The sequence below is a fragment of the Heterodontus francisci genome, chromosome 2 (assembly GCF_036365525.1).
Source record: "Heterodontus francisci isolate sHetFra1 chromosome 2, sHetFra1.hap1, whole genome shotgun sequence".
Lineage (NCBI taxonomy): Eukaryota > Metazoa > Chordata > Chondrichthyes > Heterodontiformes > Heterodontidae > Heterodontus > Heterodontus francisci.
Window position 1 is genome coordinate 10,029,296 of NC_090372.1, and position 20,416 is coordinate 10,049,711.

Here is a 20,416-nt window from a genome sequence, read left to right on the forward strand (position 1 = left end):
GAATTCCTAAAATGCGATGCCCAGAATCAGACAATACTCCAGCTGAAGTTTCCTGAACTCAACAGAGTTCAAAGTAACTTATAGAAAGGCTCATCAGCCCTGACAATACATTTACACTCTCACCAAACATTAAATGTAACTTAGCAGACATAACATTGATTGGAATTGAAGCTTGAAGGTTTCCAACCCCTTTGGAGTACTGCAGCTCATTCGCCATTTTCAATTTGTATTGTAATTCAAGTGTTAACCATCATGTAACATCTACATCACTTGGGTTTGTATATTACTTTTTTTTTTAATCCAGAGACAGCTCATCAAAATATCTTTACTAATCGCAACTTTAAGCAGTGGCTGTAATTATAGCTCTTTCCATCAGTAGGATGAATCGAAATCTATGCGCCAGGTACAATATTTCTGCTTCCAAGTTCAAGATAGCATTACTCAAGTAATACAGGATGATGAGGGGAGACTGCACAGTGAGTCTCCACTCCTCTGTCTTCAGCACACACCCAATTAATTACAGCAACATTTTAGTTTAACAATACAGTACCCTTTGAAACAGACTGTGCAGCCACACTTCCTTCGATGCTGATTACAATTGAAATTAGACCAATTCATCGATATACATCAGATTGAGCACAGGCAGCGTGGGTGCAGTAATTATCATACAAAGCTGCACTCCAAGCAGCTGTCAACTTGTGCTACTAAATTGCTCATCACCCACTAAAAGCTGATACTGTGCCTGCTGAGAATCAACACAGCATTTCAAATACAAAAAACCCTTCATTTGTAATTCTAATGTTCCATATATTACTTTAATTATAGCTTGCAGATCCAGCATTTAAAATTCAGATCAGATTTACATATGGTGCATGATATGAAATTAACAACATTTATGCCTTCATCACTGCTTACAAGTGCAGTGTCCTCTACCTCAGTAGATTAGGTGGTAGCTGTGCTGAATTCCTGGGTTTTGTTTTGCAAGTGTAATCCTGCCTTCTTGTATGGTTCACTTCTCTAACCCCCCCTCACATTCCCACTTCGATCTCCTGGTCTTCAGCTTAAGATCAACATAAACTGCAGCTCATCTTTTGGGCAATCTGTAACTGAACACTGGTTTAAGTAAGACCTTGGCTATAATGCCCATTTTCCTTACTGCAATTGATGATGGGGGTAGGCCTGTCAGGGTCCTGGGAACAAGGTTCTGGGTGCTGGCCTTATTTTCACTGCTTGCAGAGCTAATGCACACACTGTTTCGCCACTATTTCAGCTTTCATTTTAGATCTGCATCTGCAGGATCCTCCTCTCGCCCCGACCCTCTCCCTTTTCTGGTCTTTTCCCTTCGTTGGGTTGTTCATCGTCTCTTATTTTTATGTGCTTTTGTTTCTTTCACCTCTGCCTGACTGAGATGATATCATTGAACAATCCTCAGCTTCTCTTTTAAGACAGGGTCATTCAACTATTGTAATAAATACAAGAAACAATGGAAACACTCAGCAGGTCTGGCAGCATCTGTGGGGAGAGAAGCAGAGTTAACGTTTCAGGTCAGTGACCCTTCTTCAGAACTGAAGAAGGGTCTCTGACCTGAAACGTTAACTCTGCTTCTCTCTCCACAGATGCTGCCAGAACTGCTGAGTGTTTCCAGCGTTTCTTGTATTTATTTCAGATTTCCAGCATCCGCAGTATTTTGCTTTTATTATTCATTCAACTATTAGTTTATTAGTTTCCTCACTGTGATTGACATTATCCGTTTATTACCCAACCTTTACCTTCAGTTCCGATTCTGTTCATAGCCTCTATATCATTCATTTTTCACTTTTGAAGGTTCTGCTTGAAAGGTCAACCTGTCTGTTCTGTTAAAGCTGACTGATTTGTAGTTTATTTACCTTTTCTGTTTTTGTTTCAGATCACCAGTATTTGCAGTTTGTTGCTCTTTACTTGCATGATTTCGATTGTTGCTGTTACGACCGAGGCGGGAGGAGTACACGGTCTTTTCTTGTTCCACTTCTCCAAGGTCACAACATATATTTAAATGTTTACCCAGTTACTGATGTGGTCAATCATAGACTCTACTCTTTGTCCCAGATAAAATACACCAACCAGGTTTCTTTAATAAACAACAAAATTATCAGTTTATTATAAAACAAGACATAGCCAGCAATGAAGCAAAGCATTAACACAAAGATTGAAAAATGAAAGTTCCCTTTTTAAATTCCACGCACACACTGAAAAAATAAAAAAAATTCTCTCTGCAGAGTTCTTTTACAAAAAAAACCCAAAAAGGAATATTTTGGCCAAATACTTGCTAATTCTTAAAGAAAATAAGCTATGGAAGGATGTCAGTTGTCCCTTTTGGTCTGGCATCTGGGTATACGGATATGTGTCACTGGGATCTTTTCTGGAGCAGTTCATTCTGGAGATGTCGAGAAATAGTCGGGTAGGCATTCCAGGAGAAATGTGGCATCAGGGGTTTCAGTTAGCACACTCTGGATTCACAGGGTCTTTTCAAAGAGGTAGAGAAAGAGACGAGCTGGGTGTTTTTTTCTTGGCAGGTTGATCTCCAACTGCTTTCAAACACAGTTCACACCCCAACTGAACCGAAAACAATATCTCAGAAGCGAAACTCCAAACAGGTCAGAACCTCCTAACCAACCATAAATCTTGGCATGCCACTTCTCTGTAAACATCTCCCCCAAGTCACTAAGGTTTCAGTTGTTTATTTACCTTAAGGCATGTGATGTCCAGTAAAGGTTGTTTTCAAACACATCTCAAGTGTCCTTTCAGCGAACTTTCCACAAAAAAAAGAGTCCAACATTTATGAAATCGCCAGCCTTCCAAAATGGATCCATTTGCACAATTTAAATGAGTCCTCAAAAAATATTTAACAAAAAGGAAGCACTTTCATAACATTGTGCATTACCTTCATGAAACGATTGACAAAAAAAAGCCCTTTCTAGTTCCTCACACAGCCCAAAATGAAGGTCATATCTTTCAAAAATTAGCTTCAAATTAGAAATAATTGAGAACCTGTTTGAAGTCAACCATCCTTGACCCAACCTGTCCTCATCAACATCAACACCAAACGGTCATAGACTCTATTTTTATCCCAGAATAAAATACACAAACAAGTTTCTTTAATAAACAGATAAACACAAAGATTATCCGAAAAAAAGATTTTCTCTTTATAGCTCTGTTACCAAAAAAAAGACAAAAATAATACTTTGGTGAAATACTTGCTAACCTTGAAGAAAAAGAGAAGATATGGAAAGAGGTCAGTTGTCCCTTTTTTGGTTTGCTGTGCCAAATATGCACAGATGTCAGTCACTGGGATCTTTCCAGAACAGTTCTTTTCAGGTGATGTTGAAGACCAGTTTGGCAGGCCTTTCAAGAGGAATGCAACATCAATTTCTCACATTCACTTCTAAGAGCTTCTCAAAGAGATGGAAAAGCTGGCAGGCTTTTCAAAGAGATAGAAAAAGGCTGAGCTGGGGTTTTGTCCTTGGCAGATTGATTCTTAAACTCCTTTCAGAACACTGTCCAAACCTGAACTGACTGTCCAAAGCAAAACTAAAAACAATCTCAAGAGTCAAGCCTCCTGACCTCTATAAATCTTGAACTGTCACTTCGCTGTAAATATCTTCTCCAAGTCAAAAAGCCGCTGCTGGGTATTTAACTGAAGACAGGTGACTTCCAGTAAGAGTTGTTTACAAACCAAGGTCTTTTTAAAAAGAGGTAATTGGAAGGACATGTCCAGCATCTATGGAATCCTTTTCGGTTTTTCCAAATAAAATAATGTCCATAATTCTAAACTACATGAGTCCTCAAACAAAATACTTAAAAAAAAATAGAAGCACAGTCATAACAATGTTACTACGAACTTCAGCTCCTGTATATAGTCTAAATTCTCATTCCGATCATTTAATACAAATTGAATTGGCACAACCCACCTGACAAAATCTTCTGATTATTAATTTTTGTGCAGATTACAGGAAGCATTTCTGTGTTAATTAATAAAAACTGTTGTATTAATTTTGGTGACAGTTAACTAGTGGTCTTGCTCTAGTGGGTGAAAATGTTGAATGCTTGGTGTACTGCCAGGTTAGAGTTCTCTTCATCTGTGCTTGTACACCTCATTGTCTGCTCACCTTTGCATAGTTTGTTGTCTTGACAAACCACTGCTTGAGGTACCTCTGTTCAACTTTAGCCCCAGAACGCCAGGAGCAGCCATTCTCATCCACCTGCTCATCGGCCAACACTGTCTGATCCACTGGATCCCAGTTCACCAGTCCCTGAAAAGCAGAGGGAAATACATTATAGTCTGATACTGTTGATGTAACATGGAATGTGAAAGTTAATGAATTCATTTGCAACCAGTGTACTGTAGCTCTCAAACCAGAAAGTTTCATCCATGGCGAGTTCCTGAGATTCCACCTGCCAAGTGGAAGGGTAGTGATTCCTCAGGGGAAGGGACAAGGGGGAAAAAAAATATGTCTACATGGATTTTAGCAAGGCTTTTGACAACGTCCCACATGGCAGATTGGGTAAAAAGAAAAAATCCCATGGATCCAGAGAAATACAGCAAGGTGGATACAAAATTGGCTCAGTGGCAGGAAACAAAGGGTAATTGTTGACGGCTGTTTAAGCAACTGGAGGGCTGTTTCCAGTGGTGTTCCGCAGGGCTCAGTACTCAGTCCCCTGCTTTTTGTGGTGTATATTAATGATATGGATGTAAACGTAGGCGACATGATCAAGAAGTTTGTGGACCACACAAAGATTGGCCGTGTGGTAGATAGCGAGGAGGATAGCTGTCGGCTGCAGGAAGATATTGATGGTCTGGTCAGCTGGACAGAAAAGTGGCAAATGGAATTCAACTTAGAGAAGTGTGAGGTGATGTATTTGGGGAGATCAAACAGGGCAAAGGAATACACGAATAATGGGAAAATACTGAGAAGTGTAGAGGAAGTGAGGGACCTTGAAGTGAATGTCCACAGATCCCTGAAGGTAGCAGGACAGGTCGATAAGGTGGTTAAGAAGGCAGATGGAATCCTTTCCTTTATTAGCTGAGGTATAGAATACAACAGCAGGGAGGTTATGCCGGAACTGTATAACTCAGTGGTTAGGCTACAACTTGAGTACTGTGTGCAGTTCTGCTCACCTCATTACAGAAAGGATGTACTTGCACTAGAGAGGGTACAGAGGAGATTTACGAGGATGTTGCCGGGACTGGAAAAATGCAGCTATGAGGAAAGATTGGATAGGCTGGGGCTGTTCTCCTTGGAACAGAGAAGGCTGAGGGGAGATCTGATTGAAATGTACAACATTTTGAGGGGCCTGGATAAAGTGGAGGTGAAGAGTCTATTCACCTTCGCAGAGAGGTCAGTGACTCGGGGGCATAGATTTGAAGTGATTGGTAGAAAAATTAGTGGGGAGATGAGGAAAAACTTTTTCACCCAGAGGGTGGTGATGGTCTGGAACTCACTGCCTGAAAGGGTAGTTAAGGCAGACACCCTCAACTCATTCAAAAGGAGTCTGGATATGCACCTCAAGTGCTGTCAGCTGCAGGGCTACGAACCAAATGCTGGAAGGTGGGACTAGAATAGGTGGATTGTTTTTTGGCTGGCACAGACACGATGGGCAAAGTGACCTCTTTCTGTGCCTTAACCTTTCTATGATTCTTTACGAGCAGATTAACCTGTGATTCTCTCAAACACTGGGTCTTGTGACGCATAACTGGCTTTCTTTAACTTTGCTACACACACTGCTGAGATCAACCCACCTTTGCAAAGACCACGGGACAATCTGCAGTACAGCATTTATAGCTGTAACCTGAAAGTTAAACCAATCTATACTGCTTCAACAATTGTCAACTATATGGATAACATCCCCTGCACACAGGTACAGAGCTAGAAAAAAAGCAAGACAAAATGGAATAAAATCTTCCTAGTTAATTCTGTTAAAATAAAGGCTGCATGGGACTGATTCCACCTTAAGTTCTGGCCACTTGAATGCCGCACTCATCACTTTGTAACATCACCCAGATCCTGAGACAGGCTTCTCACCTTACTGGTGTACTCTGCATGGGTCATGTTATTTCTATCTGCACTTGCCTTCAAATTATTTCTGGATAAAATTGCAGGGAACCTTATAATGCATCATTACAGATATCTTCATGCACTGTCACACAGCGTTACCTGTGCCAAGAGTCATTAAGAACATGAAAAATGACCCTAAAGTGAATAAAAGCCCCAGAATGAAGCACATACCATTTACTATTAAATAATTGAGGCACGCAGGCCGAATGAATTCAAAGCAACTAATAGCTCAAGTATCACACCGTGATTTATACCACTTGCATCTCCAGATAAATCACTGTGTGTAATTCTCCCCACTATTTGACATACAATATGTACAAGTTTGTCACATTTGCCAAACTCTCAACACTTTGATGATCTTGAGTGACTGTAACTTACTTCCTTTTGGTAAGCCATGCCAGCCGCATACAGCTTGAGGAAGAGGAACTGGGTCCACTTGTAATAATCAGGGTGGCAGGTGGTCACCTCCTGTAGGGGAAAGTGAACAGCAGATTAAAACACAACTAAATGCAAATTATGCCCTCTATTAAACTGCCATTAATGCAAGTCAATCACCATAGAATTCATTGCTCAGCATAGGAGACAACCATTTGGCCCATCGAGCTTGTGCAGCTCCTTGAAAGACCTACCAATTAGCCTCAGTCTTTCAGCATTGCCCTGCAATTTTTTCCTTTTCAAGTATATCTCCAATTCCCTTTTCAACGTGACCATTGAATCTGCTCAACACCCTTGCAGACAGTGCACTACAGAGCACAACTGCTTGCGATGTAGAAGAATTATCATCTCTCCTGTTTCTTTCGCCAATTGTCTGAAATCTGCGTCCTCTGGTTCCTGACCCACTCCCAATTAAACAGTTTTGCCCTATCTACTCTATTAAAGCAGCAAGTAACATTCGTGCCACCCAAGTGCCAGGCAATGACCATCTCAAACAAGAGAGAATCTAACCATCTCCCCTTGATGTTCAATGGCATTACCATCGCTGAATCCAGCACTATTAACATCCTGGGGGTCACCATTGACCAGAAACTGAACTGGAGCAGCCACATAAATGCTGTGACTACAAGAGCAGGTCAGTGGCTGGGAATTCTGTGGTGAGTAACTCACCTCCTGTCTCCTCAATGCCTGTCCACCATCTACAAGTCAGGATTGTGATGGAATACTTTCCACTTGCCTGGATGGACTAACCAGTGATTTATAAAGGTTTAGCACAAAATCCTTGCATTCGTAAGCTATGCCTCTATTTATAAAGCCAAACATATCTCGCTGTTCTTGCACTCCATTTAAAGTTGTATCATTTAGTTTGTATTTCCCCTCCTCATTCTTCCTCTCAAAATGCATCACTGCACACTTTGTTGCATTGAATGGCATCTGCCATGTATCTGTCCATTTTACCAGTCTATGCCCTCATGAAGTCTGCTACTATTTTCCTCACTGTTTTGACAAACTTGATTGAGTTCTTCAATGAAATAAGAGGGTTTTGGAAATGTTTCATCTGCTGACTTTGAAATTGTGCCCCCTATACCCAAGTCCAGGACCAAAACCACTAAAAGATGCAAAAGATCAGATGGCACTATTTTGAAGGGAGCAAAGTTCTCATCAGTGTCCAGGCAAAGAATTATCTCTCAACCAACACCACCAAAACAGATTTTCTGGTCATCACCACCTTGCTTATTGTGGGAGCTTGCTGTGTGTAGATTGGCTGCTGCGTTTCCTATATTACAACAATGGTCGCACTCCAAGAATATTTGTTTTTAGTTGTCAAGTGCTTTAGGACATTCTGTGGTAAGGAAAGGTGCTATACAAATCAAAATCTTTCATTCTTTCTGTTAATATATATCAAAAAGAGCAGTGGTTCCAATACCAACCACAGGGGAACATGACTGCATACTTCCTCCCAGTCTCATCAACAAGTGTTCACCACTTTCTCTTTCTGTTTCTTAGCGTGCAATGTTGTATCCATGCTGCCATTGCCCCTTTAATTCCATGGGTTTCCATTTTGCTAACAAATCTATTATGTGGCACTTAATCAAATGGCTTTTAAAAGTCCATATACACATCAACTGCACTCTGCATTTAATTGCAGACAGTACTTGCCTTTAACAAATCCGTGTTAGCAGTCATTCCAAGTGAAAATTAATTTGGTTCTCGATTAGAAGTCTCTAGACATTTCCCCACCACTGACTCTAGGCTAACTGGCTATTTCCACCTTTCCTTCCCTCAGCAACCCGGTGAGGATCTATCCTGGACCAGGTGATTTTTTACACTTTTGATAATTGCCAACCTTTTATGTAGCTTCCCTTTCCCTTTTATTTTTTTACCGAATCCAATTTCTCTAACCCCTCCTCCTTTACTGTAACATTAGTAGCAACCTTTTCTTTTGTGAAGACAATTCTGCAAAGTACACATTCTGTACCTCAGTCACGCCCTCTGCCACCACAAGATTGATTTCTTTTAGTCTCTAATCAGCCCCACTCATCTTTTGAATATCCCTTTATTTTATACATTTATAAAAGGTTTTGTGTTCTTGGAACTGGAATTGAACTTATCAAAATGACGCACTTGTTCTTTGCCTGCACAGGCTAGTTGTCAGAACGCCAACAATATGAAGTACTGCCTGTGCTTCGGATCTCTGAAAACATTCTTTGAAATATTTCTACTGTTTAAAAATTCCTTCCATTTAGATTTGGCTTTAGTATGATGTCACTGAAATGTCTCAAAGTGCGCCGCCCACATACACTTTGGAGTGCTGTGATTGTCGTGTAGGCAAAGGCATTAGATACACTTCAAATTTCACCAATAGTTCATTCTGGAAATCTTGTTAAGCTCTTTCCATTTTTAATAATGACAGTTTAAATTAATTAGTCAACAGAGAGCACTCTATCAAAATTAAAAGGTACATTCGAATAATTACAATGTCGTCTTGGACTGTGCAATGGTGGTAAATTTTGAATTTTAGATTACTTCAGGGATACATCAATTCGTACAAATGAGACATGAATCATGATACGATGAGGCCAGTGGAACCAGAAGCAAGCTGCAAATGACTAGCACCCCTGAGTCTAAACTTGTTGCCAGGCATGATTAATTATATTGTTGTTGTTACATAATTAAAAGTTTGACCGTCAATGTGCAAGTCTAGCAAAGTTGCCAATACCGTCAAATGGAAAATGCCCAACCCATTCTGATTCAGGGGCTATGAAGACTTGTTTCTTCTTCTTTGGCCTCCTCGTCTCGAGAGACAATGGGTAAGCGCCTGGAGGTGTTCAGTGTTTTGTGAAGCAGTGCCTGAAGTGGCTATAAAGTCCAATTCTAGCGTGACAGACTCTTCCACAGGCGCTGCCCGATCAGATGTCTAAATAGTGAATGAACTGAGCTGGTTCAATGGATCAGCATCTTGATTCCCCCTCCCTTTCTTGTCTTATCTCACACCAACACCTGTTACCCTATCACCCCTGTGCCTATAATGGCTCCCAGTCAAGAAACGTTCTGATTTTAAAATTCTCATCCTGGTTTTCAAACCCCTCCACGGCCTCACCCCTCCCTATCTCTGCAATCTCCTCCAGCCCCACAACCCTCCGAGATATCTGCACTACTCTAATTATGGCTTCTTGTGCATCTGCCTGATTTTAATCACTCAATCATTGGTGACTACCCCTTCAGTTGCCCAGGCCCCAAACTCTGGAATACTCTCTCTACACCTCGCCAGCTTGTTTTCCTCCTTTAGGACACTCCTTAAAACTTGTCTCTTTGACCAAGCTTTTGGTCATCTGAACTAGTATCACCTTATGTGGCTTGGTGTCATACATTGTTTTATAATGCTCTTGTAAAATGCCTTGGGATGTTTTATTATTTTAAAGGCATGATATAAATATAGGTTGCTGTCGTAGTTTCAAAACTATCTCAACAAAAAGCAACCTTTAAAACCCTTGTCACTGTCCCATCTCCAACTTCCCTTCTCTTTTCCAAAACCCTTCAATGTATTGTGGCCACTCAGATCTGTGCTCATCACTCCTGCCATTCCCCCAAATCAGGTTTCTGCCTCTCCCACAGCACTGAAATGGCGCAAAACAAATTTCATAATGGAGATTCTCTGTGACGGTGACCTTGGTGCTCCTCATCCTCTTGGGTCTCTCTGCAGCCTTTGGTATGGTCAACTCTTGCTCATATCCTATCCTGCACCATATCCTGTTACCAGAAAATAACTTAATTATCGCAGCAACCAATGGTGTCTATATACCAATTTGTCTTTTATCACTATGATTAATATAATTATCCTAATTATCAACCTGGAATCTACGGACGACTGGACTCAAATGCCAAATATGCAATTATATCTGCCATTCCTGTCATTATGATGGGTCTCAAATTGTCAATTATATTTTTTGGAAATGTACAAGTGGCTCAAAAGAATTTGGGGTGTTATTTTTGCTCTGTTCATGATTTTACACTGTACTGCACCAATGCTGCAAGTCAGGGTCTACCAAGCTATGGTGATAAAAGCACAATGTCGTGTGACACTGAGCCACAGTCCAGCAAGGTAGCAGGTTTGATGCCCAATCTGTGCAGTGATCCCACTGTATGTGGCAGTGGAATCAATATTGATTCTGATGTGTGTATGTTTGGCTCCAGTCCTACAACTAAACACAACCTTTAGAGAAGAATGGCAAAGATAGAAAATAAGCATACATGGTCAATGACTCAGATATAAATAAGACTTGCATTTCTATAGCACCTTCCACAAACCCAGGATGTTCCAAAATGCTTTACAGCCAATGCAGTACTTTTGAAGTGTAGTCACGGTTGTGATGTCAGAAACGTGGCAGTCAATTGTGCACAGCAAGCTCCCATAAACAGCACTGGGATAATGAAGAGATAATAGGATTTTAGCGATGTTGATTCAGGGATAAATATTGGCCAGGACACCAGGGATAGCTCCCCTGCTCTTCTTCGAAATAGTGCCTCGGTTTAACATCTCAGAAAGACAGTACCTCTGACGGTACAGCACTCCCTTGGTACTGCACTAAAGTATCAGCTTGGATTTGGTGCTCGGAGTGGATTTGAATTTATGAACTTCTGATTCAAAGGTGACAGTGCTACCGCCACCCCCCACACCCCCCCAACATTGACCACAGCCGACACCAGCATATAATCTAGTGGGGACATATTTTTTGGTTTCAATAGTGTTAGGTTAATTTTTCCCGCTTCCCCTCTAGGTAACTACACATGTCTTGCCTCACCCCACCCCTTTCCTTTAGAGAAAGGAGCAGTGAAGCAACCTTTTTCTTTTAAACTGTACTTAAGTTAGACAAACATCATTCATTTTTAAAATAATATTTCAGAGGCCAATAACTAATATTTTTTATTGCATTCACTCACCTTCTTCCAGTCAAAACACAGACCGAGGCTATGAAGCTGCTCTCTCATGTGTGCAATGTTACTGGAAGAAAACAGTACGAAAATTACTTATTCATTTTTGTCCAAGTATTTCCAAATTCTTTCATAGATTTAGAGAAAAATGGAGGTACATTACACGTCTGCAAGCTTTAGAAAATCTGGTGTACATGTAGCATTGGTTAAAAAAAGCAGCAAGTTAAAACATTCACACCGGTAGTCATCATTCAGTTAAGTTCACTGATTGTAGGAAACTGTATGAAGTATAACCAAATTCCAAAGTTTCAAACCAATTGAGAGGCATCTCAAAGCGTCATTTCAGTGTAGGCCAATATTCTGCATTCTGTGGCGAGTGGCTCCCTTCCCAATTCCCCAAAGCCTTCCTTCCACCTACCAGGCACAAGTCAGGACTGTGATGCAAAAATCCCCACTCGCCTGGATGAATACAGCTGCAACAACACTCAAGAAGCTCGGCAACATTCAGGACACAGTAGTCACCTACTAGCCTGAAGATCCACTCCTTCCACCACCAGTGCACTGTGGCTACAGTGTGTTCCAACTACAAGATGCACGGCAACAACTCACCCAGGATCTTCAGCAGCATCTCCCAAACTTGTGGCCTCCACTGCCCAGCAAGCCAAGGGCTACAGGCGCATGGGAAGACCCTCACCTCCAGGTCACACACCACCCTGAATTAGACATTTATTGGTCATTCCTTCATGGTCACTGGATCAAAATGCTGGTACTTCCGATCCAACACTGGTGTGGGAGCACCTTCACATGGACTGCAGCGGTTCAAAAAAGCAGCTCACCAGCACCTTCACAAGGACAACTAGGGATGCGCAATAAATGCTGGACTTCCCAGCAATTCACACATCTCATAAGAGACTGGTATACTCAATCGTAACATTATTCTTTCTGCTTCATCACTAAATAATTTGCAGTACATTACAAACAGTATTTTTACTGGGAATCAACACACAAAGTACTGGATATACACAGATTAGTCAACATCTGGAATGATCTACAAACTACTATAAAATATCTCAGTGAGGCAATAGAAATATATTGAAAGAATGCGTAAAAAATCAAGAAGATGAAGACATGGGAGAGATTCATACAAAGACAAGATGGAGAAAAGGATGAAAAAAAGCAATAAACTGCAAATGTAGGAGGACTGGAATGAAAACAGAAATTGCTGGCAAAACAGTGGCTCCACCGGATATGTAGTGGAAAAATAACTGACCAACACCACGCACTGATACTCCGCCAGCATTGCACTTTGATGCAGGTCTACACCCGAAATGCCATAGAATGATGTGGCACAGAAGGACACCGTTCGGTCCATCGTGTCTGTGCTGGCTCATTGAAAGAGCTATCCAATTAGTCCCACTCACCAGCTCTGTTCCTGTAATGCTGCAAATTGTTGCCCTTCAAGTATTTATCCTTTTGAAAGTTATTACTCAATCTGCTTCCACTGCCCTTTCAGGCAGCGCATTCCAGATCACAACAAAGTGCCTTTAAAAAAGTCTTTTCATGTCGCCTCTGGTTCTCATGTCCATCGCCTGAAATCTGTGTTGTCTGTGTTCAAATCCAGCCCAGACCGATGCAGTAAACCTGTCTGGCTTCAAGGAGCATGTATGACATGAGTTTGGGCATCAGCACAAACTACAAACAGGTAAAGACTGGTCCATCCAGCCCATTGAACAAGGTATCGCAAATTTTGTGTATCACAATATATACATTTTCCTCCCCGCCCAAAAACACATGGGGCTAGAGCACGCAGGCAGTGGCACAAAACAGTCACTACCAGATCGCCCGCCCATTATACATAACGCTGATATTTAGTTCCACTGAGTGCACGGGCGGCCAATCCGTTATCGCCGTTTTGCGCCACCGATCAAGACAAATGTCTAGCCTGCGATCTCCTGGGAGATATGAAAAAGTCAGAACCATACCAATTCTGGGGAAAATATGGGAAATTTCTCTCTGACCCATCTAGGCCTTTGGAGCTAGTCTAGGTCACTCTGGCCCTGAATTCTATGCAGTACCTACACTTGCTAGGTGATGCGGTTGGTGAGCTACAAGCACAATTAGCAGTATGGGAATACGATGTAGTGGCAATAATGGAAAAGTGGTTTAAAACGGCGAGGGCTGAGCGTTTAATATACAAGGATATCAAGTGTTCAGAAAAGATAAAGTAGGAAAAAAGGGAGGTGGGGTGGCAGTGTTGATTAGGGAAGACATTGTAGTGTTGGAAAGCGGGGATGACCTTGAGGGGGCAAGGACAGAATCCATTTGGTTAGAGTGGAGAAGCAAAAAGGGTATGATCACACTACTGGGGGTATGCTATAGGCCTCCAAATATTGAGAGAGATAAAGGAGTAAATCTGCAGGAAAATCACAGATGTCCAAGGACTATAGAGTGGTGATACTGGGGGACTTGAATTACCCAATTATCGATTGGGATCACGTTAGAGTAAAGGGAAAGGTGGGGGAGGAATTCCTCAAATGTGTTCAGGAAAATTTCCTTGATCAGTATGTTCTCAGCCTAACTAGAAAGGAGGCATTGCTGGATCTGGTGCTGGGAAATGAGGTGGGCTAAGTGGACCAAGTGTCTGTGGGGGAGCACTTGGGTAAGAGTGATCGTCGTATCATAAGGTTTAGATTCATATTGCAGAAATGCAAGGAACGATATCAGACAGAATGGCTCAATTGGAAGAGGATTAATTTCAGTACCATGAGAAGGGATCTAGCCAGGATAAAATGGGCCCAAAGACTGCCAAGAAAAACTGAAACAGAACAGGTTACCTTTAAGGAAGAGATGCTTCAGGTACAGGCTAGGTACATTCCAACATGGGTGAAGGGTAGGGGAACCAAAAACAGGGCTCCTTTGATGACAAGGGGGAGAGAGAGAGAGAGAGAGAGAGAGATAGAGAGAGATGAAGTGTCATGCAGGCCCCCATCTGCCAAGAAAGAGGCATATTAATTTCACCTCACCACATAGACATTAAATTTCAAATTGTTGCTGGGACGAGGAGAAGGCCTGTTACAAGGACTGCCAGACCTTGGCTAGAAAAAAGACATTTGCATATTAACTGACAGTGTTTTGAAGGACAAAGCAGCCATTCCCTGAGATTCAACCCACAATAAACTTTTGATCACCAGACTTTGAAGGTGGGGGATCTTGCATTCCAGGTTCACTGCTAAGATGGCAGAATACACAAATGGACATGGTTAAACCAGCTAGTAACATGACTAACCTGCTGGGTAACCTGAGTTTTTGAATTTGTACAAACAGTTTGGGTAGAAAGTCAGTTTGCTCCTGGACTGAGAAGATCTCTCTCCTATCTGCTCCCCATCTCTTTCTCACAAGCCTCTGAATCCACTGAAGACACATGAACCCCAAGAGAGAAACGTCTCCTACAACAAACAAGGTTTAAGAAGAATAATGGGCCCCAACGAAAAGCAAGATCTACCTACAATCAAGGACTCTACAGTGAGCTCAAAGAACAAAAACTCTTCAGATATCGCCTCAAATCTTTCCACTTTATTTTTCTTCTGCTCTTTTCTGTCTCTATTTGCATGTGTGTATCACATATGCACATTAGTGTGGCGTGTATCCATAGGCATTAATTGAATTAGAGTGCAAGTTTAATAAATTGCAACTTTTCTTCTTTAAACCCAAGAAAGCCTGTTTGTGCTGGTATTTTGCCTTTTAATTGGAAAGCGGTGAACAAGGATTCACCAAGTGGGAAGCTAAAAACACGGTGCGTTTAAAATTAAACCCTGTTACAGTAAGACAAGGTGAAGGCTGAAAGGGAACCCTAGACCTCTTTCTCTCCTGGTCGTAACAGGAATTTGGGCGCTAGTGTCCGGAACTGACCCACAGACAAACGAGAAATTGGAAGTGGGAAGCCAAATTGCTCCCAAGCAATTGTCCTTTGACAAACTGGCAAGCTTACAAGGAAAAGGCAGCGGAATAGTGTTAGGTGAATTGCTCAGAGAGCCAGTGCAGCACGATGGGCTGAATGGCTTACTCCTGCGCTGTAACAATTCTGTGATTCTGTGACAGTCCATGCAACTAAAGGCCAGCTAGTTTAACATCAGTGGTGGGTAAGGTTTTAGAAACAATAATCAGAGAAAAAACCAACAGGGACTTGGAGAGGTTTCAGTTAACTAAGGATAGCCAGCACAGATTTATAAAGGGCAGATCATGCTTGACTAATCTAATTGAATTTTTTGGTAAAATAACAGAGGTTGATGAAGGGAATGCGGTGGATGTTGTCTATCTGGATTTTAAGAAAGCTTTTGATAAAGTACCACATAAAAGGCTGGTTAACAAAATTGAGGCTCAGGGAAGAGGAGGATCAGTGTCCAATTGGATAAAAACAATTGGCTTAAGGACAGGAAACAGTGAGTTGTGATAAATGTTTTTCAAACAGGAGAATGGTAGACAGTGGTGTTCCCCAAGGATCAGTGCCACGATCACTGCTTTTTTTGCTATATATAAATGACTTGGATCTTGAAATACAGAGTAGAATTACAAAATTTGCCAATGATACCAAACTTGGAGGAGTGGCAAACAGTAAGGACGATTTGAACCACCTGCAACAGGACATAGATAGGATTGCAGAATGGGCAGATGACTGGCAGATGGAATTTAATGAAGACAAGTGTGAGTTGATGCATTTTGGCAGAAGGGATAGGGTGAGGCAATATAGACCTACTGGCACAGTCCTAAAGAGTGTGCAGGAACAGAGGGACCTGGGAGTGCATGTACATCAACCTTTGAAGGTGGCAGGATATATTGAAAGAATGGTTAGCAAAGCAATATGGGATCTTGGGCTTCGTAAATAGAGGCATAGAGTACAAAATCAATTATGCTGAACCTTTATACAGCTCTGGTTAGGCCTCAACGAGAGTATTCCGTCCAGTTCTGGTCACCACACTTTAGGGAGGATGCAAGGATGCAGAGGAGATTTACCAGCATGGTTGCAGGGATGGGGGATTTTAGTTACAAGGTTAGGTTGGAAAAGTTGAGGTTGTTCTCCCTGGAGCAAAGGAGATTGAGGAGAGATTTGATAGCGGTGTACAAGATTATAACAAGCTTAGATAAGTTAGACGAGGAAAAGCTATTCCCATTAATTGATGGTACAGGACTAGGGAACATAGATTGAAGGTTTTGGGCAAGCGATGTGGGCGGAATGCAAGTGGTAAAGACTTGGAATTTGCTGCCCACAAGGGTGGTGGAAGCAGAGACAATGATTTCAAAAGGAACTTGACGAAAATAAACTTGCAGGGCTACAGGAATTGAGCAGAGGAATGGGACTGATTGGATTGCTCTGTAAAGAGCCGGCATGGACTCAATGGGCTGAATGGCCTTCGTACATGCTGTAAATGACTCTATGATGTCCCTTTAGCCAGAAACAGGTTGAAGCTCTTGCCTAAAGGAATTCAGTGAATCGGTGTCTACCACACAAGACGGCAGCCTGTTGTTGAAGTCCCCTGTACTCTGGGGAAAGAACCTTTACTTATCTTGACCACTATTCAAACTAAATTGACAATCTCTTTCCGAGAAATAAGAAAGAATGGCATACTACTGCAGTAGAGGCAGAGGCAACATTTTTAGCACTGAGTCGTATAATTGCGCTACACCTGACCGAGGAACTTCCTGTACTCCAACTGTGTGCCGGAATGGAAAATGCTCCATATTTTACTTCTACCATTAAAGAAGTAAAAAAAAATTATTTGACCAGATAATACTTTTAATCAGGCCTCACAGCATGTTCAGCACATACTCCATTAGTTGGTGTGGGTTGCTGAATTCCTACTATTGTACAGCCATCAACCCTGATTTTCCCTTTAAAATCAGGAACATATATAAATTGTGAAGCTGTGCACATCAGGTATTCCTGCTCCCCTGAGCAAAGCTTGTGATTGCTTTTCTGCTCCAAGAATACAATCGACAACAGAACAAATGAAATATAGAGTGCTGAATCGCTCTTACCAACGTGCATTGTCAACTGAATGGCAGATAGGTGGGAACAGAAACCCATTTTGTGATGAAGTCTGACCTTTAGTGCTGCTGACAGCAATTATTTTTCTTTCCCTTGCGAGATTATTAAGAGTTTGCCTCTGAACATTAGTGAGCAACTCCGCCATTGCTTGATTTGACATCCTTCAGTCAAAGATATTAATGGCCCAGACTTTGCAGTAGAATTAACGGCAAGGCTTTCAGTGCTCACTGTTATGGAGATTCAATATTGAAATACATGTAAGGTTGTGAGTTTGAAGTACTTACTCACTAAACATGCCAGAACAAGTTAGGGTTTGTCCATTTAAATGCAAGTGAATTAATCCCATCTTTCTTTCCCTTTATTTTGCTTTCTGTACATAATGTTACATTGAATTAAACATTCTAATTTACACTTCCTAGTTTAGACTCTGCATGTCTCAGTGAGGATTCGTCAATCTGTTTGGTCGAGGTAACTTGCAGTTGCTTTCCCTGTTCAAACAGTCCCAGATTCCTTCTAGAGGGCACCGCGTTGAAAAGACACTTTAGAAACCATTAAATTGCCATTCAAAAGCCCACGATAAAAATGTGGAGGCAGCTGGCAACATAATTAATGGCGAGTGTTCATTTGCCAACCACTGCACAATCAGGGTCTTTGAAGACACACTCAAACAAGCTGTCTGAACAAAAGCAGCGTATCTCAGGGAAGGACACCAATAAATCAAAAACTGCACCAAAAAGAATGATTTTGTTTTAAAAGCTGCATTTGGTTGAACCAATTCCCCTTCATTCTGCTCAGATGTACAACTCATCTGTCCCGGGTCTACTAGGTTTTGTGGGTTCAAATCTGATTTGTGATTGAATATTAAACATAAAACTACAATGTTAATGAGCTTTTTAGTCATAAGTATCTGCAAAGAAACATTGAGCAAATCTATAATGCTGCAATGAAAAACAGAGCCAAGTCAATTGAGTGCACTGAGTGACACACTCTTGCTAATTTGCTCTTTATAGATCGTACTGCCAGCTGATTATTGCACTCACTGAACTTCAAGTGAATTGCGCAATAGATTACTCCACTAATTAAATCTCTTTACTTACAGTGTGTGTGTGTGCGCACGCGAGTCTCCCTTTCTCACCTGCTGACGGTGACTCTTTATTGTAATAGGAGAGGCTAAACAACACTCTGCACAACACTACTGGTCAATCTTTTGATTATGGACCTCTGTAATGCAGTGTCATCTTTCTTATCTCATATTTCTATGTCTCATTTTAGACTGCCTGTCTGACTTTAGGTCAAGGGTGAGCCACAATTTCCTCCAATGGAGCACTGGTTTGGCCAAAGCTATCGATTTCAACAGACGACCCTGTAACCCTCGTCATTGGCTTCATCATCTTGTTCAGGCTGAACCAGACTGCATGCAGCTTCAACATTCTTTTTAACCCAGGTTGAGTTCAAATCTCCTGTCTTAGACCAAGACCACTTACCATTTAATGCTACACGTCTCCACCCTCTTACCCCACTGCTGTCAAAGGTCTTTCCCTTGCCTCCATCACCCGCAGACTTGGCTTCTCCAGCACTCTTCCTGCCAGCTTCCTGACCTTCATCCTCAATAAACTCGGCCATTCTGCTGTCTGTATCTCGTCCAATGCTAATTCCCAGACACCCATTTCACCGTCTTACACTGACTTCACGTCACAGGAACATTGGAATTATGAGATGAAAAAGGTCCATCGACTTCACCTTCTGTCATAGACATAGACATAGAGAGATACAGCACTGAAACAGGCCCTTCAGCCCACCGAGTCTGTGCTGACCAACAACCACCCATTTACACTAATCCTACATTAATCGCATATTCCTTACCACATCCCTACCATTCTCCTACCACCTATCTACAACTAGGGGCAATTTACAATGGCCAATTTACCTATCAACCTGCAAGTCTTTGGCTGTGGGAGGAAACCGGAGCACCCGGCGGAAACCCATGCAGTCACAGGGAGAACTTGCAAACTCCGCACAGGCAGTACCCAGAACAGAACCCGGGTCGCTGGAGCTGCAGTGCTAACCACTGTGCCGTCATCATGGTAGTTGCATGACAGGATGAGAATGGAGCTGCCCCCAGTGAACTGACTATCAAAATCCTGGGCCAATCTACGAATCAGCTGCATGACTTCAATCTATCTTACCCCTGCTACCTTCTCCAGCCTTATGTCCCCTGCTATGTGTTCTGGCCTCCAATTCAACTTTGGTGGCATAGCCTGTAGTGACCCGACGCTATTCTGGAACCTCTAGCTCACTGGGCGGCACAGTGGCGCAGTGGTCAGCACTGCAGCCTCACAGCTCCAGCGACCCGGGTTCAATTCTGGGTACTGCCTGTGTGGAGTTTGTAAGTTCTCCCTGTGTCTGCGTGGGTTTTCGCCGGGTACTCCGGTTTCCTCACACCACCAAAAGACTTGCAGGTTGATAGGTTAATTGGCCATTATAAATTGCCCCTAGTATAGGTAGGTGGTAGGAGAATATAGGGACAGGTGGGGATGTGGTAGGAATATGGGATTAGTGTAGGATTAGTATAAATGGGTGGTTGATGGTCGGCACAGACTCGACGGGCCGAAGGGCCTGTTTCAGTGCTGTATCTCTAAATCTAAAATCACTCCACAACCTTTCTTCCAGCATTTTCCTTTTAATTCGTTACCTTTAATTCAAGTTAACCTTTTTTGGTAAGTTACAGCTACACCTGTATGTTCCGGCATGGACTCAATGGGCTGTCATGAAGTCTCCACCTGCCACAAATGAGGCATATTAATTTCGTCATATGAACATTAATTTTAAACTGTTGCTGGAAGGAAGAGATGATTTGCTCAAAGAGATCAGCAGTGGCTGTAAAACTTGCATACTAACAAACAGTGCCTGGAGA

At 42.0% G+C, this 20,416-nt stretch overlaps 1 protein-coding gene across 5 annotated transcripts in view; it reads right to left on the reverse strand.

The window, feature by feature from the left end:
* Positions 1-20,416, reverse strand: part of lars2 (leucyl-tRNA synthetase 2, mitochondrial) — a 100,379-nt gene that overhangs the window by 57,121 nt on the left and 22,842 nt on the right. For all 5 annotated transcript variants that reach the window (XM_068054390.1, XM_068054373.1, XM_068054368.1 and 2 more), the window contains 3 exons: positions 11,469-11,529; positions 6,471-6,560; positions 4,146-4,289 (listed from right to left, as the gene is read on the reverse strand). In XM_068054390.1, coding sequence (XP_067910491.1) covers positions 4,146-4,289; positions 6,471-6,560; positions 11,469-11,529 — 295 coding nt within the window. The remainder of the gene's footprint in view (positions 1-4,145; positions 4,290-6,470; positions 6,561-11,468; positions 11,530-20,416) is intronic.